At 39.9% G+C, this 21,673-nt stretch overlaps 1 protein-coding gene across 4 annotated transcripts in view; it reads left to right on the plus strand.

Moving 5' to 3' along the window:
- The window catches only part of GNG2 (G protein subunit gamma 2), a 47,212-nt gene extending 33,310 nt beyond the window's left edge, over nucleotides 1–13,902 (plus strand). For all 4 annotated transcript variants that reach the window (XM_087922437.1, XM_087922436.1, XM_026698727.2 and 1 more), the window contains exons 2-3: nucleotides 7,295–7,429; nucleotides 13,030–13,902. In XM_087922437.1, the coding sequence (XP_087778563.1) occupies nucleotides 7,343–7,429; nucleotides 13,030–13,158 (216 nt within the window). In that variant the 5' untranslated portion in view covers nucleotides 7,295–7,342 and the 3' untranslated portion in view covers nucleotides 13,159–13,902. The remainder of the gene's footprint in view (nucleotides 1–7,294; nucleotides 7,430–13,029) is intronic.
- Nucleotides 13,903–21,673: the final 7,771 nt, after the last annotated feature.

Consider the following 21,673-nt stretch of genomic DNA (forward strand, 5'->3'; position numbering starts at 1 on the left):
CAATTAGCTGGCTAGCCAGACCTTGTTTAGCTAGGAGCTTGCTTCCATCCGTTGTGAAATTCTGTTTCATTCACTGTATTTTGTCAGCTAAACAATCAAGAGACCTTCTGGTTTTTGAAAAACCTTCCTATATTGAAACCTTTCCAGAAATGCATGTTTTTCAGTCACTGAGGTGCTGCAAGAAGCAGCAAACAACACATTTAATCTGATAACACTGAACCTATAAACCTTCTTCATGGCTGGGTTAAATTAAAATATATACGTTAGTAAATAGATTATTAATATCCACCAATTTTGTTCAGATATTAAAAGAGCTGCGGTGGCACAGTGATTAGAATGCAGTATTGCAGGCTAACTCTGCTGATTGCCAGCAGTTCAATCCTGACTGGCTCAAGGTTGACTCAGCCTTCCATCCTTCTGAGGTCTGTAAAATGAGGATCCAGATTGTTGGGGCCAATATGCTGACTCTATAAACTGCTTAGAGAGGGCTGTAAAACACTATGAAGTGGTTAGTGGTATATAAGTCTAAGTGTTATTGCTATTATACATGCTGCTATGTTTTTGCTAGAAACTTTTGAGGGTTTGGAAAACGTACCATATAGTCCTCGGTCAAGAAAATGCCTGCCATAGCATCTGATGTACTCAAATTATTAACTGCACAGAAGACAATATTTGTAGCTCAGGATTTCACTTTGGCTCCTTAGAGCTAACGAAGCTTATTACCTTTACTTTTTCCACCCTTCTTGCAAAATGGAAGAGTTGAAATCTATGGAGAAAACTCTTTTTATGGGAAGCTTGTTTGCAAGTTCTATTCCTTCTGATAAAGCAGAATATATGAGTATTTTCACTCTGTCCCATGAGTGCACAGGTGCCTACAAAAATTATGTTTAATGAAGGGGGTCAGTTAACGTAGGGAGTTAGGGAAAGCGGAATCAAGGTGTGGTTTATTATGCATTTCCACATTGGTGCCAAGAATACAAATATACAAATCAAGCTCAACTCAAAGGGGTATTTATTTGCCATCATGCAAATTGCAAAATAGAGCTCACTAAGAAACCCACTGTGATCAATTACTATTATTATTTCTTACATTTATATGCGATCAGATTCCCAGTAAGCTCTTCAAAGTTTACCCTTATTTGCACTTGCTCAGAATTTTGAATAATATTCTAATTTGTGAGAACAATGCTCTAAAAAAAAATGGGATTTTCTCCTTTTTGTTGCATACCCATTTAAGGGTGTTTTTTTTAAACTTCCCATCCAGATATTCATGGTTTCTCCAAGTTTCAGGATCAGAATATCAGAATCAAAATCAATATCTCTTGATCCAACATCCTGTTTTTGTGGACAAATTCCTATTAGCTAAGAAGGTTTTCCTCCTGCTCTACCTCTCCTTCCCCTCCGTTGAGCAGCATCCTATGCCACCATGCTGTCTCCATGGAAACAAGCACATTACCACTCATTTTTACTAGCCTTCCTGGACTGTGTTGATTTTCAAAATTTTATGCCATAGATCATAAGTGAAAAGTTGTGAAATCTGTAGTATAAATCAGAAAAAAAAAGAAACATAGAACTGTCAGCAACTTCTTGGGAATCGGCTCCTTTGTCTCTGTGTAGATATGTCACAGGAACCCCACAACATTGTTCCAGTGATCTGTATTTTGCTCCAGTTTTGAGTAATTAAGTAATTACGCCCAAAATCAAAATTCAGACATGATAAGGCAGCTTTTCTCCCTCCTGATCACCCTCAACAGATGTGGGTCTACAATTCTCATCATATCAAATAAGGGCAAATTTGGAAGAGGTCAGATAGGAAAAACCGAGGTAAAGCTGATTTTTTCCTGGATTAGAGGGAAGCTCTAAGAGTCTGTTTGCAAGGAAGAGAATCCAATGCCTCCAAGTAAGGAACAGCACTTTCCTCAAATCATCCCTCTGGGAAATATTCAGAGGTGAAGACAGATATACGTATCCAGGGATAATGTTGCATGATCCAATCTGGGTCCATCACTGGGACTAGAGGGTTAATCTTCTGAGCCTTCAGACTCATGCTAGAAACTGACCCAGATCCTGCAATATTCAACTTATTTTGCCTGCACACCTAAAAGTGGTTATATAGTTTTTCCCAGCCTGGCATCCTGCAGGAATGTTGGATGGTGTCCCCCCAGAACTGGGCCCAATTCAGGTACACATGGATGATGCCACATTGGGTAAACTGGCTTATCTAGCAAGCTGCCATCACTACTGTCATCAATGCAGCTAACTCTTCTGATTTATTTCTCTAAAAGCCATGCATACTCGCAGCCATTTTGGCAAAAAAAAATTACAAAAAGAAATCTCTCTAATAAATTTATACATTGCATGAACAAGATCCTTTTCATATAAGAAGAGTTTACTAGAAATCCATTTCATTAAGAACCTCTTGGCAGGAGAAAACATAGAAAAACTTCTCTGTTGCTATTATACTTTTAGAGACTTAAAATGTCCTTTTATTTTGTCCATGTTCTAAATCTAAAGCAAAATGTTCCAAATTACTTGGCCTTACTTTGTAGAGCAGGTGTTTTTCCTTCTGGCCCCCTTATCTTTTTCCAGGTGTATATCATGGGAATGTAAATTTGGATAAACAAGAACAGCCTTTCTCTTAAGTGGTTGCCATTCAAATGGGCCAGACTGCAATTCCCATCAGTCCCTCAGTCTACTTGTGCAATACGAAGGGCTGCTTTCTAATCTAAGTTTGAATGGTTTCCATGCTGAAACAGAAACATGAAAATTGAGGAGTGGGGAAACTTCCCTCTTTGTCTGTGGTGAGAGAAAACTTCATTCTCAATTGCCAGGTATTTTGAAAAAGAAAATTGCATTGGGAGATTACGGTGTAATGAGATATCTAGCCTAGAGGTGCATTGTAGAATGAGGGAGAGGGAACATAAGGTTCCCAAATGAAAGAAAAAAGTTCTCATTTTCCAGAAGATAAAACTTTCTGAAGCTGAAGAGACAATCATGGATCACTTAAAGTGGCATGTCTGGAGGCATCGAATTGGAGAAGAACTCTGTTATATGAGGAACCAAAATTTTATGCAAGTTTTCAACTTCTTCAGACCACACTGTTTAGCTGACACAACTCATTGAGCTATAAACTGGTTAGTTTGCTCTTCAATGTATCATGCAAAAAGAAAATTTGGATAATTGATTAAACCATGGCTCAGTTAACTGACTGAATGTGTCAAGTGAAAGTAACATAATTAAGAATAGGTGAGGACCAGAGGTAACAATTTGGCTGCAATTAACCACAAACTTCCAAAGCAAAAAACAAAGTTCAAACAAGTGTGCTTGTGCTTTCAAAAAAGCTTGTGGATGACATGTTAGGAATTTTAAAAAATGAGGATGACCCAATAACTTACACGGAGTTACTGAAGAAAAAGCAGAGTTTTGGAACTATATAGCCTGAAAAAATGAAAATATGTAGAGTTTAAATCAGGGGTCTTCAAACTTGACAGCTTTAAGACTTGTGGACTTCAACTCCCAGAATTCCTCCTCCAGTCGTGTTAGCTCAGGAATTCTGGGAGTTGAAGTCCACAAGTCTTAAACTGGCCAAGTTTGAAGACTCTTGGTTTAAACAAAGGAAAAACTGAAAGGATTGTTACATTGAAACAGCTCCACAGTCTATGGACATGGTGAAGCTGTATCTATTGTGCTTCCACCTGGAAGAAGTAAGTGGCTGCAAGGGTTAGGTCTTAAAATGCTTGCACTTGTCAGCAGTGTGAAGTTGGTGATGAACAGATAGATATATGAACAGATACAAATAGATCAGAGTTTGAAGCGTTTTTTGTGTAAATTGAAGTGGAATGGCAACAGGTATTATTATGAGGATATGTCCCTGAAAATCCAGTAAATAGGTGAGTTTGGGAACATGGAAGAAGAGTTTTGGGGATTATTGTCCCTGCAAATGTTCTGGTTTACAATTTTTGTCTGCTTAACAGCCTATGTTTTGTGAATGTAAATTTGTGCATATAAAGCCTGCAATTCTTGAAAAAAAGTCCTGTTTATCTGTATTTGTTCTCCCTCTGACATGCCTAGCAGTACTTTCACTGTATTAATACATACGTTGAAACTGAACCAGTGCCTTCCATTTTGTATTTGCAATATTTTCTTAATCAGGTTTAATCAAGGTTTAATACCTATACTTGCAAAGTTTTGTTAGTATTGACATTGGTTAGGCGTGTGTATGTGGGGGAAAGTATTTGTGCAAATCTGGCCATTTAATTGATGTATGAACCTAAGAAAGAGTCAATTCAATAATTAATTTAGATACAGGAAAATAGCTTCCGCTGAAGGTTTCAGATGGTTGGAAAGGTCTCAGAAATTCATTATTCAAAGCTGAAGCTTTGCTCATTATACAGCTATTAGACATGATTGGGCTTATACAATGGGCAAAGTCAAAGTTTGCTTAATTACAGCTCACAAGTGAAGGCAATTATAATTATATAATTAATATGATGTAATTATAATTATTAGAGCCTACTAATGAAGGTAAACTAATAAAGGTAATGAAAGCAATGAGAGCCAGTTTGGTGTAGTGGTTAAAGCATCAGGCCAGAAACTGTGAGACTGTGAATTCTAGTCCTGCCTTGGGCACAAAGCCACTGAATCAGCCCTAGGAAGGAGGCAATAACAATCCACTTCTGAAAACCCTACCAAGAAAGTGGATGGAAACTATTCAAGGAGAGAAGCAACCTAGAACTAAGGAGAAACTTCCTAACAGTGAGGACAATTAACCAGTGGAACAACTTGCGTCCAGAAATTATGGGTGGTTAATCACTGGAAGTTTTTAAGAAGAGACTGGACAGTCACTTGTCTAAAATGGTATATGTTGGACTAGAAGATTTCCAAGATCCCTTCCAGCTCTATTCTGATTGATTGAAAATGACAGGGACTTATCCATGCAGTATCCAAGAATTGGACACAATTGAACAGAAGAAAAAAATGAAGGTCCAGTTGTCACATTTTGCACAAATACTAAATCAGGGAGTGTGCTTTTTCACAGTGACATGCAAGTCTTAATCAAATGAAGTAAAGCACACTATAGTATCTATAAAAATAGAATAGAATTCTTTATTGGCCAAGCGTGATTGGTCACACAAGGAATTTGTCTTGGTGCATATTGTACATAAAAAAAGATACATTCATCAAGAATCATAAGGTACAACACTTAGTGATAGTCATAGGGTACAATAAGCAATCAAATCATACTAGGAAACAGTCAATAAAAATTGTAAGGATACAACAAGTTATAGTCATACAGTCATAAGTGGGAGGAGATGGGGGAAAGGAAGGATGGGAAGATTAATAATAGTAATGCAGACTTAGTAAATAGTCTGTGTTGACAGTGTTGAGGGGATTATTTGTTTAGCAGAGTAATGGCGTTCGGGGAAAAACTGTTCTTGTGTCTAGTTGTTCTGGTGTGCGGTGCACTCTATATCATCATTTTGAGAGTAGGAGTTGAAACAGTTTATATCCAGGATGTGAGGGATGTGTATTGTGAAGGTTCCAATAAATAATCTACATTGGTTCAGGAAGCTGAGGAGCCTCATTTATACCAGTGGAGATTCCCCAGCTGTTTTTCAGCTAGGAACATCTTGATCCTGTCTCAGATATTTAAAAACAGGATATTTGATATTACTGCTCAAGTAGAGTTCAATTCCCAACAGCAAAGACCTTCTTGCTGTTCAGTTATGAAAACTGGGTTTGAATGTGAGCAATATTTGAAATGCATTATTGTCCCTTGCCTCTCATTAGCACTAACAAGATAGGTACAACAAATGTCTAAGTGACAGCCAGTTCTTTAAAATCTCACACTTCCAATGTACAGTCCCTGTCTGGATGGCAGTTTAGACAACAACCCACATTATCTGTTTTACTGTCCATATTATCTGCTGCATCTACTGAATACAGAAGTATTCTGGCCAAAATCCCCTGAAATTAAGTTTTTATGGAAAACATGGAACATGGCTATCCTATGTATCTTGGCAGGTTTTGCTTAAGTCACAGTTGACCCTCATAAACTCTTACTGCCTAATGAAGATAATGATTTTACTCTTGCAATCATTTTTATGGTTATTAACCTGACTTTACATAATTTTACATTTAGTTCACTGAAGTGTTTGCTGTTTTATTCCAAAGCTGATAACTGTACCTTACCTATCCATAGGCTGGAACAAAATTTAAAAGGTACCAAAAGTCAGAAAAATCTGTGCTCTCTCATGAAGTCTTTTACTTGATAAACAGAACTTGCAGCTGTCCAGGACCTGCTAAAAATGTCGGGAACACCATGGTTCCTTCTGCTGCTTCGTCTTCTTCTAGATCATGGGTGCCAAACTCGCTGCATCACGTTGCCATCACGTGATGTATTGCAATGTTTTTTTCCCCTTCATGGAGCTGGGTGGGTGTGGCCTGTGTGTGACGCATCCAGCTCGCAGGCTGCCAGTTTGACACCCCTGTTCTAGATCAAATTTTAAACTGCCAAAATGAAGCCAACTTCTTTGTTGTTGGCCAAAAATAAGTCATTATTGGCTCTGTCTCTCTCCACATTCACGCAGCATTTGAAAAGCCTCTTTTTTCCCTGCTTTTCAACCTCAGCTGTGCCGCACAAAGCAGCTGAGGTTGAAAAAGCAGGAAATAAAGGACAGGTAAGAGCCTGGGCAGGCGGTGGGCCCAACAGCAGCAAACACAGAACTGGTTCAGTGTCTGCTGCTCCTCAGAGCTACCGGTTCTATAGAGCCGGACAGAACTGGTAGCATTCCACCCCTGTTTATTATGTGTATACTTATATCTGTTTATACTTATGTTTATATGTTATGTTCATATTTATACTTGCTTTCTCATACATGCTTGAAAAACTAAACTAAATAAATAAAATAAAATAAAACTCTCAAAACTTTTTTGGGGGGTGGTGGAGGGAGGAGTTGGTTTTAATGGATGGGGAATTTGCATGAATCTCCCTATTCTGCTCAAATACATTTGCTCCTCTGAAAAATGGCTTCTCAATCAGTCCTTATAAAACCCATCACATTCTTAAAAATCTTCTAACATGGCTAAGATACCTTGCGGGGGGTGATGGGGAGAGAATCAAACACAGAGGAAATGGGTGGAGATCTCTTTGCCAATGAAACTAGAGCTTTTGAAAGATGATTATGCACCATTTCCTTTATTAGATTCCCTATCAATGCAACTAGATTTGCAAGCCTGGCAGTTTATTAGTTCCCTGATGGATCACCTTAATTTATTCTCTTTTATTTGGCAGTGCATTTGAAGAGGTAGGAACCAACATCTCGACACAAGAAAGGCTCTGATGGCCAGCAACAACACCACCAGCATAGCACAAGCAAGGAAGCTGGTGGAACAGCTCAAAATGGAGGCAAATATCGACAGAATAAAGGTAAAGACCATTTAACACTCTAATGCAGGGGTCTTCAAACTTGGCGACTTGTGGACTTGTGGAGTTGAAGTCCACAAGTCTTAAAAGTTGCCAAGTTTGGAGATCTCTGCTCTAATGTAACCTTCAGTTGGGATTATTCTAAAGAGGTCTTATACAAACCAATGCCTTTCAGATGTATTGGTACCCACTTACTGTCTTCTCCAGACAGCGCTCCCATTATTTCTTAGCTACAGGTGATCCTCAACTTACAAGCATTTGCTTAACAACCACTCAAAGTTATGACAAGTGACTTACAACCTCACCCAACCATTGCAACGTCTCTCTGCAGTCACATTATCAAACTTCAGGCACTTGGCAATCAGCAAATGTTTACAATGGTTGCAGTGTCCCATTTGTGATCTTTCCAGGGAGTTTCCAACCCAATGATGGAAGTCAGATTCATCTAATAGCTATATGATTCACTTAACGACCTCAGTGGTTTACTTAATGACTGCATCGCTTATTCTGGCCCCAATTGTGGCCATAAATTGAGATCTATCTGTATTAAAAAAGCCCTCTGAAAGTTTATAAAGAATCTTTTCATATGGGAACAAAACATGTATTGCAGTAATGAACTTATTTGTACAAAGTGTTGAAAGCATATTGGTGGGTCAGTGGCGAGTGCTTGGGGATAAATTAAGTAATGCCAAACTCTTTTGATCTCAGTTTCAACAGTGAAATTACCTTGGATGTTCCCTAGATCAGGGGTCACCAACCTTTTGGACCTCGGGGACCACCAAACTCATAATTTTAAACCCTGCGGACCACTGATATGAATTTTGACTGACGGTGGCTTGCTGGCGTTGGTGGAAAAGTCGGTCCCATATTCCAGAGCTGCAGTAGTCACAGGACTGTTCCTTTGGTCATCCTGGACCAACTGCTCCTCCACCCAGGTGCACTGGCCTGCCATGGACTAGAGGAGCTGCTCTGGGATGACCAAAGGGCCAGTCCTCTGACTATTGCAGCTCTGGAATATGGGACCGACTTTTCCACCAATGTCAGCAAGACACCCCGGGGCGGATTTCCCTCCCCTGCCATTGGTCTCACCTTCCAGTTCCAGCTCGCATGGCTCTAATCAAGGTAAGGTTTGCGCTCAGATGAAGGGTAGGGGCCAGCGGGTGGATGGGCCATGTGGGCAGCACAGCCTTGTGTTCCTGTACAGCCTGGATTAATTGCTTTGGGGGGGGGGTGCTTTGGGAGGGGGACATTTCTCTGCGGACCACCAAAAGTTTCTCATGGCCCACCAGTGGTCCTCGGCCCACTGGTTGGCAACCACTGCCCTAGATGGTCCCAGTCGAGAGAGCGGACTGGGATTTGCTTTGATTTTGTAGGGTCTTTTGATACTGCTGGCTACACATCTTGTGGAAGCCAGGCATAGAGATGTTGTGGTTCCACCATTTATCTATGGAACGAATCTCCAAAGTTAGCCTTTGGGGGTGATCGTTTCGATTTGTTGCCATGGCATTTGTGAAATAAGATCCTGCAGATTTCACCTTTATGTTTTTTTCATATCCATATGAAGTTGCTGGATGAGCTCATTGGAGAATTTGAAGTGAAGCATCATCAATCTGTGGTTGGCAGCCAGCTGTACTTATCTTTGTCATCTGAGTCAAATGAATAAAAACCAGTTTGGTCTAGTAGTTAAGGCACCAGGCTAGAAACCGGGCACTGTGAATTCTAGTCCTGCCTTAGGCATGAAAGTCAGCTGGGTGACTTTGGGCCAGGCACTCCTGTCAACCCACAGCATCAGGCACAGCTGACACTTCCTGTCATAATCAATGGATCAGCCCACCCAATTAACCCATCTGGAAAAAGGGGAGCTTCCACTTGCAGGAAGATGCTAGGAAATAAACTGAATCAAATGCAGCTGTGCAGGTATTAGATAAAGAATAGACAATTGGATACCTACCAAACATTTTGACTATGCTTAAAGGGCAGTTGTAGATGAAACCCAAAACATCTAGCACAGGGTTGTCAAATTCAAGGCCCAGGGGCCAGATCCGACCCACAGGGTACTCAGATCTGGCCTGCGGGGCCGCCTTGGAAACAGCAAAGGACGGTGCTTCTGCTAGTGAAAACAGAGCTCGGGACGGTAGCCCTCCTGAGCTCCCTTTTCACTGGCAGAGGGTTGCAGGAGGCTGTTGCAGTCAAAAATGGAGCTCGGGAGCCCATTTTTGCTGGCAGTACACTTGGACCACCTCAGGCGCCCCCAACATAAGTGATGCTGATTGGCCATGCCCCCCCCGGCCACCCCCAAGGTCAAACACAACCCTGATATGTCCCTCAATGAAATTGAGTTTGACACCCCTGATCTAGCAGATACCAGACGCTTAATCCATTCTAGACTACCCTCTGGACTCAGCCTGAATAGGAACAAATGCATTGAAAATATATGTATTTGGGTAGTTTACGTGCCTAGAAATGTGGAATATGTTCTGTTCTAGGTAGGACTGCACGGCTCCTAAAAGATCATGTGTATAGCTGAGGACTAGTCATGGGGCCTAAATGTAGACCTAAAACCTGGTCCTCCCACACATTCACATCATGAAGAAATGTTTGAGGGCACAGCAATTTGGCACCTCTTCGCTGTGAGCAAAGGGATGTGCCTCCAGCTTTCTCACACCTTATCCTTAAATCATAGGGGATAAATGGCAGCATTTCAAAAATAACAGGAAAATATTTTGCGGTTGTGAATTAAAGAGGGCCCTCCAGAATTTGACAGTTACTCACAGCAAGTGGGGAGTCAGTCTGGGTGATGTTGAGGCTCAGATAGGCTCTCCCCTTGGAGAGCCAGGCCAGCTAGGTGGATTTCGCTTCTTGTATAACATAAGTGAAAAAAGGGGGAATTATATTCTCTGTCAGTGTTAGTAACTTTTCCATATAGATCCTTAATCTGGAAATCTGGAAATTTTTCATCATGCATTCTATCCCTAAGTCAGAGAGGAATCTCACTTATCACTGGCTCTGTCTGGAACGTTAATCTTTTGGATGCGACCTCCCTTAATAGCTCTGATTGGAATCTGAAAGAGCCCTGAGGTTCGATATAGTTAGCCTCACATGCAAAGCTCCACATTGTACAGTCTCACTCTCTTTTCCACCAGTTACTATGGCAACTGCAAGCCTCACCAGCGAAGCCTGGCATCTTTATAAAGAGGGCTAGAAGTATGAAAAACCTGCCACTTGCACACAAAAGCAGCAATCCCAAGCGGTAACTGATGGCCCTTGATCTGGGAAACGGTGTATGCTCTTTTTGGGGGGCGGGGGAAGGGCGAGGCTCCCAAACATAAACCTCTTCAGATTGTATAAGCATTTTAAATTTAGAGCAAGCTAAATTGCTGCACCCCTGAACATAGCACCATTCTCTGCTCATGATCAGGCTAAGTCACCTGGATCAATGAGAAACACCGGTGTTTAAAAAGCACCGGTGGGGAATTCTTTAAGATTTAAAAAAATCAGTTCTGGGCTCTGAAGGGGGAACAGGAGGTGTGTGTGTGTGTGTGTGTTGCTTCTGGGAGGAACAGGTTGCCCACAATTTGCAGGGAAATGCAAAGTCGCCTTCAGGATAATGATTGGGCCACAAGCAAGCCTGCTAGGATTAACTCAGTCTATATGGATTGCTGACAGCTGCGTCCCCGGCCCTTCAGTCCCTCAGTGTCCTTCCATCTGATTCCTTGGGGACATCCCTCTCTTGACTTCTCTTCCCATTTATCACTCCATTATCAATGTGTTCAGCCATGGGTCTGCCCCAGCAAGCCATGCCTCCAAAAGGCATCCTTGGAGAGCTGCCAAAATGGCAGCCAGAACAACGCAATTGAACCCCTGCCATTTATTTACACAGATAATATACAGTGCAGTGCACATCAAAAAAAAAAGGAGGGGGGGAGACTTGATCCCCTTTGACACTCTGCAAATGTCCCTGAACCCTCAAGCCTTTGTCCCCAAGAGTTTTGCTGTTTGAAAACTGCCAGCCAGGCAATGATGGGTCAAGCAGGGAATTGGCCTTGAGTTGCTGCGAGCCGTATGAAACTTACAGCTGACTCCCTCTAAGTCCTATGGGACTTTATCAATTTGTTCCCTAGAGGAGGCAAGCAATCTAGGGAAATTCCGGTATTACAGGCAGAATACAATAAAGTAGCTTACTTGAACTCTACACATATTGATTTGGTTGCTTACACCTTGCATTTGCTTTGCCAAGACTTCTGGTCTGCCTCTCTAAGGGAAGCAGCTCAGGTGGTCACCACTTGCTGACAGTTCACCTGAGCACCTTCAGTGACTTTTCCATTGCTCTTTAGTGGCAGAGGAAGAAATCCACAGCCAGACTTTCCCTCCTGAAGCATCAGAGACCTAAAGCTTCATTAAGCTAGCATTTTGCACCCAGATCCAACATTATTCCACAAACCCTGATTTAGTATATGTATGCAATAGAAAAAGAGAAGGAAGTAACTAAAGAGAAGGAAGAACCTAACTTTTAAATGCCAAGAACAATATGGGATTTGGGACTGGCTTAGGCTACAAAGTCACCTTGAGTTTAATTGGCTCTGATCCATTTGCAGGGGCAGGGAAATGGGGGCCAAAGAAGGGAGCCTAGAATTGCAAGAAATGTAAGGATCGAGATGGGCTATTTTCCTTGACTTTAATATGAATTAAAGTGAGAGAAGATTTTTAAATCTGTTTCTCTCCTGAAAAAGGAGAGGTTGCTTTCAACCATCTTTGTAGCAGATGAAATGCCAGTATAAGGGAACACATTTGCCTTTTTGAAAAAAGGCAGCTTGTGGCACATAAATGCTTGACATCGTCTTAGATCCTGCTGGCACGAAAGGTCATTTTCATTTTGTGCAGAAAACATAAAAACGTGTAAACTCAACCTCATCGCTTGGATGAGATATTATAGTTCAGCATCTAAAAGTTCAGTTTCCTAACTTGAGCAAGACACTGTTGAACAGTGTGAGTCCTATGTGAGTCACTTGGTGACAAGATTCGCACATGTTAAACCCCAAATCTGTGCTCATGAGCCATGGTTGATGAGTTCCCATAACACTATGCCTCCCCAAACCATATTGTAGTTTTAACATTGGTGGTCTTGGTAAGCACAGAGTTGCCAGGGTCAAAGAAAGAAGGATCCTGGCATTGCAAGATACGTGAGGATCGAGATGGGCTCAAAGAAATGAGTTTCTGCAAGATCACTAAGCTAAAACAAGGCATTCTCCATCAAAGTTTAGCAGAATGAACTTCCGCTAATCTTTCTTCTAAGAATGTATTTGGCATCAATGAAGGAGAATATTTGGAGCTCACCAAATAAACTGTGGGGTTCTTGATGCTTCTCTGGGCTTGGTTATTTTCTTGCAGGCGTTTCATTACCCAAACTAGGTAACATCATCAGTGCTCTGCAGTGCTCTAGTTTGAGTAATGAAACATCTGCAAGAAAACAACCAAGCTCAGAGAGCATCAAGAACCCCACAGTTTATTTCGTGTTTTCTTGGTCAGCTGGCTGCACATCTTTGCAATTTAAGAACAGCTACTCTGGAATACCAAAAGAATATAAACCCTCTTTTTATTTACAGGTATCCAAAGCTGCAGCAGACCTGATGGCATACTGTGAAGCCCATGCCAAGGAAGACCCCTTATTATCTCCTGTCCCTGCTTCAGAAAATCCATTTAGAGAGAAGAAGTTCTTCTGTGCCATTCTGTAAATCTCACAGGAGCCTGACTCCAATTTGGGCTGCCCTGGACACTGATGTAGAGATTTTTCAGCAACGTGGACCAGTTTCTAGAGTCCACTTACTTTAAGAAAAATATATCAAACCACCTGGAAGTTTACAGAGAAGTGCATGATTTTTTTTTTTAAAGTGAATTCCTGCCTTCTTTGGAGAACGAGTTACTAACGATGTTGACCTACATCAAGAGGCTAAAGATCTTGACATCTGCAGAGTTGCCTGGAGGAGGAAGGGGGGGGGAATGTGTAAAAGAGTACATTTAATTTTCACTTTTGCTCTGGCCAAGCCAAACTCTGTTGGCTTTCTCTGAAACAAAAAGGAGGGGAGGCAGAGCAAGGTTGCGAATGACGCAATGGGGTATGTGTATGTAACCTCGATTATTTTGTTTTGCTTTTCCCAAATGTCACTCTTTATTTATGTTGAAATGTAAAATAATCGCAATGGATTCAATTTATTCTTAACATTCCTTCGTGTGGGGTATTGTGCGTGTTTAGCATTTTAGAGTAGTGCCACACGAGGGGGGTGGGTGGGCCGGGATCCAATTGCAGTGGCCTATCAGTCTAAACATTTTATCAAAGGTTTAGGTGCTGCAACCGTCTCCTTGCTTTTCACAAGCCTACAGGGCTGTCTTGCGCATTCCTAGCATACTTAGTATTGCTGTTTTCTAACATTTGTATTTGGTAGTTTTTGTTCTGCTAGTAAAATGTATGTTGTATTGGATTCTGTGGGGTTTTCTTTTTTTAAAAGATTTTTGTATCCCACTTTTATTATTTGTATAAATCGCTCAAGACAGTGAACATACCTAATGCTCCTTCCACTCCTCCTATTTTCCCAAAACCATAACAGCCCTGTGAGGTGAGTTGGGCTGAGAGAGAGTGACTGGCTCAAAGTCACCAAGCCAGCTTTCATGCCTAAGAGGGGACGAGAACTCACATTCTCCCGGTTTCTGAACTGGTGCTTTGACCATTAGATCCAACTGTTCTCTTCACCTTATTTTCCAGTGTTTTCTGCTATTAAGTCAAGTGAGCAAATTTCAACCTTAACAAATTTGTTTTGTTGGTAAACCATGATTTATGGTTATTGTACAGAACACAACCAATATGTGTTTTAATACAAGGCTTAAATAATAGCTGAGAGAAATGCAGACATGCAGTTTTACTGTCTGAATTCACATGCTATAATTACCTGTAGTTAACTGGTTTATTCAATTAATGTTCTGGGTTCACCTGAGATAATAAAGTGTACTGATGTAAAACTAAAAACATAGATTGGTTCACACAGTATACCAAGCTAAAAAAAAAAAAGGGTTCTAATTCAGTTTGTTCCATGAACACATGTGTTGTCTCAGGATTGGAATGCAGGAATTGAAGAATGAAGTATTAAGAGAAAATTGACAGCAGAATCAATTATCCAGACAGATGGAGGCTAAACTGCCATCTATTGAGAATGTTTTAAGTTCGATTTCTGTATTAAATAAGAAATGGGTCTCAATTTTCCCTTTCTATTGTATGATTCTTTGTACGCAAGAATATACAATAGACTTATGTCAGTTTTCCAGATGCCACTCAACTGCAGCTGCTAAAAGTTCCAGCCAACATTGCTAAAGATGAATAAAACTCAAGAGTTGGGTTCAAACCTCTTCTTTAAAGCAGTGTATCTCAGCCTCGGTAACTTTAAGATGTGTGGACTTCAATTTCCAGAATTTCTCAACCAGCATGCTTGAAGTTGCTGAGATTGTGAAACTCTGCTTTAAGGTCTCCTTAAAGTTGGAAGTATTTGGCCAAATGTGCTGACAGGATGCCTTCACACAAAACAGCATTTTCTGTCTGTACCAGGTACATAATCGGTTATGATGCACATGGTTGCCCCTCATACTGGAATTAGAAAGTCAGAACTGCAGACCAATACTTCTAAAAGCTGAATAAGTAATTCCATATTGCTCGTCCAGGAAATCTTGGCAGTTTATGTGGACTCAGACTCCATTTCTTAATTTTGATGTTTCTTCTGTGCTGAAGAGACAGTAAACGTGTGCTTGGGATACAAGAAGCAAGGAAGATCTGATATATTTAATTAATAGCATATTTCATTTGGAAGCTCTTAAAAAGCAATGGGTAGCAAAATAACACATTCTTCCTATCAAACTTGGAGCTGATTGCTTTGCTTTCCCGCAGGGCTTTTCTCTTTGCAGGAAGACAGGGCACTGATTTAAGTGAGGAGATCATTGACCTCTCAGTAGGGCTGGTTTTCCCAGAGGAGAAGATGTAACCTAATTCTCTGCTGTTTCTTGCATTATTGTGCAAATGATGGCTGCTGGTTAGCCAAATGGGATTTAATCTGGTTTTGTCTTTGGTCTTCTGTAAAATCCATACCTTGCCTTGTGAGCAAAAATGCAAAATTAACACATGTTTTCATGCCTTGATTAGCGAGATATCCCTCAGTTTAATTATATATAATATAATTAATATAATTATAATTAATATAATTAATAGTTTAATTCTGTGCATTAAACAACACTTACATGATACAACATTCTCAGGTAACATACACTTAATATTTTATTACAATAGGAATAAATAACAAATCTAGAAATAATCATATACATACACATACATGGGTCAGGATTTCCTTCTTTTGCAATAAGCAATATTATATAAAATGCAAAATAAATATACACCTCCAAAAATGCAGGTTTATCAACAATCACAGAAAAATGGCCCAGTCAACAGCAACAGCACTTAAACTTATATGCCGCTTCACAGTGCTTTACAACACTCTCTAAGCGGTTTACAGAGTCAACATTGCCCCCAACAATCTGGGTCCTCATTTTCCTGATTTTGGAACGATAAAAGTCTGAGTCAACCTTGAGACAGTCAGGCTAGAAACCCTGGTAGCAAGCAGAGTCAATCTGCCATACTGTATTCTAATCACTGGGCCACCAATCAGAAAACTACCTAGATCAAGTGGCAGAGAAAAGGTAACCCAAAAGGGTTATTGGGACCTCTCATTCCATTTCAGACCTTAAAAGTATCTTAAGGTTAGGACTCTATGCTAGTTGTTTCTTAGCTAAGATTTGGTTAGATGAGCCAACTGTTTGAATTTACATAAGCTATAAACTGGTTTACCAATTGTATTAGGATTCATACAAGGCAAAACCAAACAAATTAGATTTTTATGTTTGTGTTGTGAGAATTCAATCTATCAGTCCAATCAGAATGATCACGCACTATGCCAAGTTAAAATGTGAGCGACTAGTTCATGTGTGTTCACACAAGACTAACCACATCAGATAACTAGCAGTTTCATTTACAGCAAGTTTTATTAATGTCAACCTTGGTTGGTTGGTTGTTCTTGTGGCACTGCAGGTTGTGCTAAGCCAGCCCATTTGGCTAGCTTATTTGAACTCCTAAAACCTGATTGATTGAATAACCAGGCTAATGTGTAAGTGCAGCTAATATTTGCAGAAAGTCAGTATATTTAAATAGTCTGGGTTTTTCCCCCAAAAGTTTATTTTTTTATCTTTTACATCTCTTTTGGTGAACAGTATGATTCCAGGTTTTTACATTTCCATACAAACATGAGCATAATTACATATCTATCTCACATATTGAGTTTCTTGTCATATAGTTGCATTTTCCATTTTCCATAAATTTTCAAAAATATTCTTATATTTTTTGCTTTTATTTTATCCAATTTTAATTCTTATTCTGTTTTTCTTCATATTCCTATCTTCCTTATATCTTAAAATTATTTCTTATTCTATATTCACTGTATTCTTATACTTTTATCTGTCATATTTGCAATTTCATCACATCTTATTTCATTATTCAATGAATTCCACATTAGTATTAATAATTCCAAACATTTCCCCCTTAATTACCTGTTTGTGTGCACCACCTTTTTGTCTTATACATCATTCAATTTAACTCATACTAAAAATTACCATAATATAATCATTTTTAGTTATCACCTAAATACTACATATCACACATACATTTTAGGTTAGATTCCACATGGTATTCTTTTTTTTATTCTAAAGCATTTATTTTTTCTAATACATTAATCTTTTCAGCGAAATAAAGGAACTATATTTGTCTTTTTAGTACAATTCTCATAGTTCATTTTTAACTATATTTTTAATTTCATTTAATGTAATTAACATTCTTACTATAATCCCATCTTTACATGTATCCCAGTTAATTTAACAATAATTCTTAGAAAATAATCAAATGAAAGAAATAAAAACATCAGTTCCAATCATTCCATTTTTTACAATCTATATTCTTATACCTCTTCATATATTATACCTTGTAGAATCCCCTTTCTTATTCTCAGTTTACCCATTATCTCTAGGTCTTCTAGCCATATAGCTTCTTTTCATTTTTTTGGCTTTCTATATGCCCTTCTTTTCTGGTCCTTTCCCTTATTCCTCTTTTCCTTTATTTTTTTATTTTTCCATTCCATTTCTGACTCCATTTTTTATCCCTCTCCCTCTTTTGAACTTTCTTCTGTAATTCCCCTTTCTGCTGTTTCCTTTGTTTGACTTTCCTAACAATTACCTCTTTAATTGTCTCCTCAAACCTCCAAGTTTTAATTTCCATGTTTTTTCCCCCTGTTCCAATGTTCGTTGTATCTTTTGTTCATTAAGGCTGGCCTCTTCTTTAATCAACTCCGCCCCTTCTGGTTCTCCTTGTCCGTCTTTGTTCTCCAACAACACCATTTCTAGCATTTGCAAAGCAATACTGCACAATTCCACTTTTCCCCATATCATTTCCCTTATACTTCTTAAGTCCAATTTTATTTCCAGACAGCATTCTGCCATTTTTGTGCACCTCTTTTAATTTTAATTTTTCTTTTACCTCTTTCTTCAGTGTTTAAATTCAGTCCAGTTATCCAGTAGTTAATTTAATCCAGCTTCTAACCATTCACTTCTGTTAAATCCTATTTCGAGTTTCCAGGTTCAAAACAATCAAATGTTCATATATTTTTGTTGTTAAATTCCTTCTGTTGAGTTTTAAATTTTCCTCAAAGGCACCTAGTATTCCCAGGATTCAGGCTTCTTTCTTCTTCCTTCATAGTATAGTAATTTCACTTTTCAGGGTTTCTGCCTTATTGTTTCAAAGATCCTCTTTGAATCAAGTTCCGGTCTTTATAGAACCAAACGCTTTTTTAAAAGTCATTAACAGTTTTCCTTTACCATTATTAGGTGGCACTCTTTGTTATGTCCAAATGCCACCTTTTCCTTTCCACTTTCCTTTACCTTTTAGGGCTTTTAAATTTAAAAAATCCAGTAAATCCAATTATTGTAAATGTTTTCCTTTTGGCACATTCAAGTTCAGCTTTTAAGTATGCCTATTTAGTGCAAATTGTATAATTTAGTATAATCCAATTTACACAGATGTTTCCCTCTTTCAATTTACTTATTTTACTGTTCAAAGCATATTCACTTATCTCTTTTTCTTTTTTCCACTCTCTCTGGTTGCTGCTTTTCCAGTCTTTTCTTTTAAAGTCTCTTTAAAGTTTTAAATCCGGGGTACCTTGTATTCAGATATTACACTTAATTTGCCTGGTCTCCACACTCTCCGCTTCTTCACCACTCCTGCACGATCTTTGTCCTGGGTAGCTCTCCTTCTTCAGGGTGGCCATATTTAACCACCATTGCAGCCCGTCTTCGTGGGGAGTCTAGCCAAGGAGGGGAGATGCGGCTCCCTTCGACCTGACAGGTGGTCTCCCCCTTCTTCCCCACCCCTTTAAGGTGGTTCCAGCCCCATTTGGAGCCCTCTAACAGGTATAACACGGATCGAAGCCACGCATGATCGCAGTCTTCGGTCCATCCTCGAAGAAAACACAACCAGAAGTCCAAATGGTTTGTTGTAGGGGTGTCAAACTAGAGGCCCACGGGCCAGATTTGTCACATGCTCACCCCACCTCCATGAAGGGAAAAAAGTCACAATACATCACATGACAGCAAAGTGACACCCGTGCTCTATTGTGTTGTGTTAATCCATTTAAATCAGTAAACTTTGGCCAGGTAAACCATAGGGTGGTATGTTACAGGAACAGAGTCGTCCAGAACCAAACTAGGTCTTTACTTTAGGCCTGGGAAGTTTTCTTGAAACTTTGCATTACTTTGAATAACCTCAAACCATCCCAGACGTGATGAAAAATATATAGCAATACATCTGGAGCAGCACAGATTGACTAGTACTAGAGTCCATTAAATACTAAAGTTCTTGCCATATTGTGTACCATCTTGCACAGTTAACTATAACAGTAAGTTATACTAGGAAACAGCTGGCAGATTGAGAAAAAGCCCTCTGGAATATCATTCAGGCTGTGTACAATATTTCATGGCGTTTTATGTGCCATATTTGTTACTGTAGGGAGTCAATGTTTTGTTACTTTAGGAGAGAAATTCTGATGGAAAAGCTATTTGTTAAAACAAAGAAAATCAAGACTCTAATTGTAGGCTATCACATATACTGTACTCATAGCCTTACTGAGATCAGCCCACTGAAAAAGAAATTCAAAAGAATCTCCCATTCAGACAATCCATAGGTACACTACAGGGTGTGGAGGGAGCTATGCAATGACTTGGACCTTGGGGTTTCCTTTCCCCAATCCTCCCCCACTCCAATCTGTTTTCAAAGTGATGGATTATGTTGCACGTGTTTTAAAGTTTATCCTACAAATTCCCCTCTGAAACCCTAAATCCAGAATCGGCAACTTGGTGTTTCTTTATATCATCCCTTCTCAAGTTGGCCAGCTGAAAGAATTGGAACTGAAACCCAATTATTTGGAGAATGCCTGCTCACTTTTTCTAAACGTTCCGGAAACCAAAAGCTGCACTTAAGACTGCATGCCTCAGCCAATCCTGCTTCTGTCTACAAAAACAAGGGAAAATCTAGTCATACCATAGGCCCTAGGTAATTCACTCTGTATCTGACTGATCTAAGCGCAGGTGGTCTGCAACTTTCTTCTGATCACATACCAGATCTTCAAGGAAGATGCTTGCTGTGCACTTCATATATAAAGCAATATCTTGCTGTGATACTACTACTTTCCATAACTGGAAGATATATCTATCTAAAACTGCAAACTTTGTGGAAAGCCCTCTAGTGGATAATTTTGGTAAATGCCAATTAATCAACTCACAGCAACTAGAGAAGACCATGGGTCACAAATTGCACTAAAGTAAACAACCGTCAATAGCCCGGTTCAGGCACTACACATTAAGCTCTAAACTGTGATTTACAATGTCTTGATGCACACAAAATGCATGACTTTTGAGTTAACATAGCAATGTTCCAGTATTTAAGGGGCTGCCACAAAAAAGGAGATCAAGCTATTCTCCAAAGCACCTGAGGGCAGGGCAAGAAGCAATGAATGGAAACTAATCAAGGAGAGAAGCAATCTAGAACTAAAGAGAAATTTTCCTGACAGAACAATTAATCAGTGGAACGGCTTTGCTTCAGAAGTTGTAGGTGCTCCATCACTGGAGGTTTTTTAAGAGGAGATTGGGCAACTCTGTCTGAAATGATTTAGGGCTGTGATAGTGAACCTATGGCACACGTCCCAAAAGTGGCATGCAGAGCCATTTCTGCTGGCACATGAGCCATCGCCAAGAACAGAGCTACTGCGCATGTGTGCGTGCCTCCCGCCAGTCGATTGTCAGGTATTCGTTGTGCATGCGTGGGAGGCGAGGCACACGGGGGGGGGGTCATGCACAGGGGTGGGGGTGTGACACGCACATCACATTATGGGTGCAGGCATGCATGCACACGCCCACTTTCAGCATGCGATGACAAAAAGGTTAGCCATCACTGATATAGGGTTTCCTGCCTGAAGGGGTGGGGGACTGTAGGACTAGAAGACCTACAAGGTCCCTTCCAACTTTTTATTCTGTTGACAAATCATCCAAACCAATAATAGTGATGTGTAAATCACGGGGTTTTCCTGTTTAGTGGGGAGAAACTTGTATCTTATTCCTGTTTAGTGGGGAGAAACCGTATCTTATTTACAACCCAAAGGCTACCATCAATGCGATAAAGCAAATAATGCTACTTGGGAGGGCAGTGATAGTTATTATTTGTGAGCAGTAGAACATTTAAAATTCCTCCATAATCTTTAAGATTACCTAAATTTGTATATATCATGAATTATCAGCAACCACAAATGAGTCCATGTACCAAGTCAAGCTAAAAACCCAATTAAAACATAATGGTGAACTCCCATCATTGCTCACAGTATTTCTCCCATTTTAATAGCCAAAGATACAAAGGTTCTGCAAGGTATGATTATAAAAGTCGAGGAGCACATTGAAAAACTGGGACAAAAATTAAATACAAAGAAAACCAAGCTAATGATAACTGGCACAGGGGCAGAGGTGGTATTCAGCAGGTTCTGACCAGTTCTGGAGAACCGGTAGCGGAAATTTTGAGTAGTTTGGAGAACTGGCAAATACCACCTCTGACTGGCCCTGCCCCCATCTATT

The sequence above is a fragment of the Pseudonaja textilis genome, chromosome 1 (genome assembly GCF_049901715.1).
Source record: "Pseudonaja textilis isolate UNSWEBS1 chromosome 1, rPseTex1.2, whole genome shotgun sequence".
Lineage (NCBI taxonomy): Eukaryota > Metazoa > Chordata > Lepidosauria > Squamata > Elapidae > Pseudonaja > Pseudonaja textilis.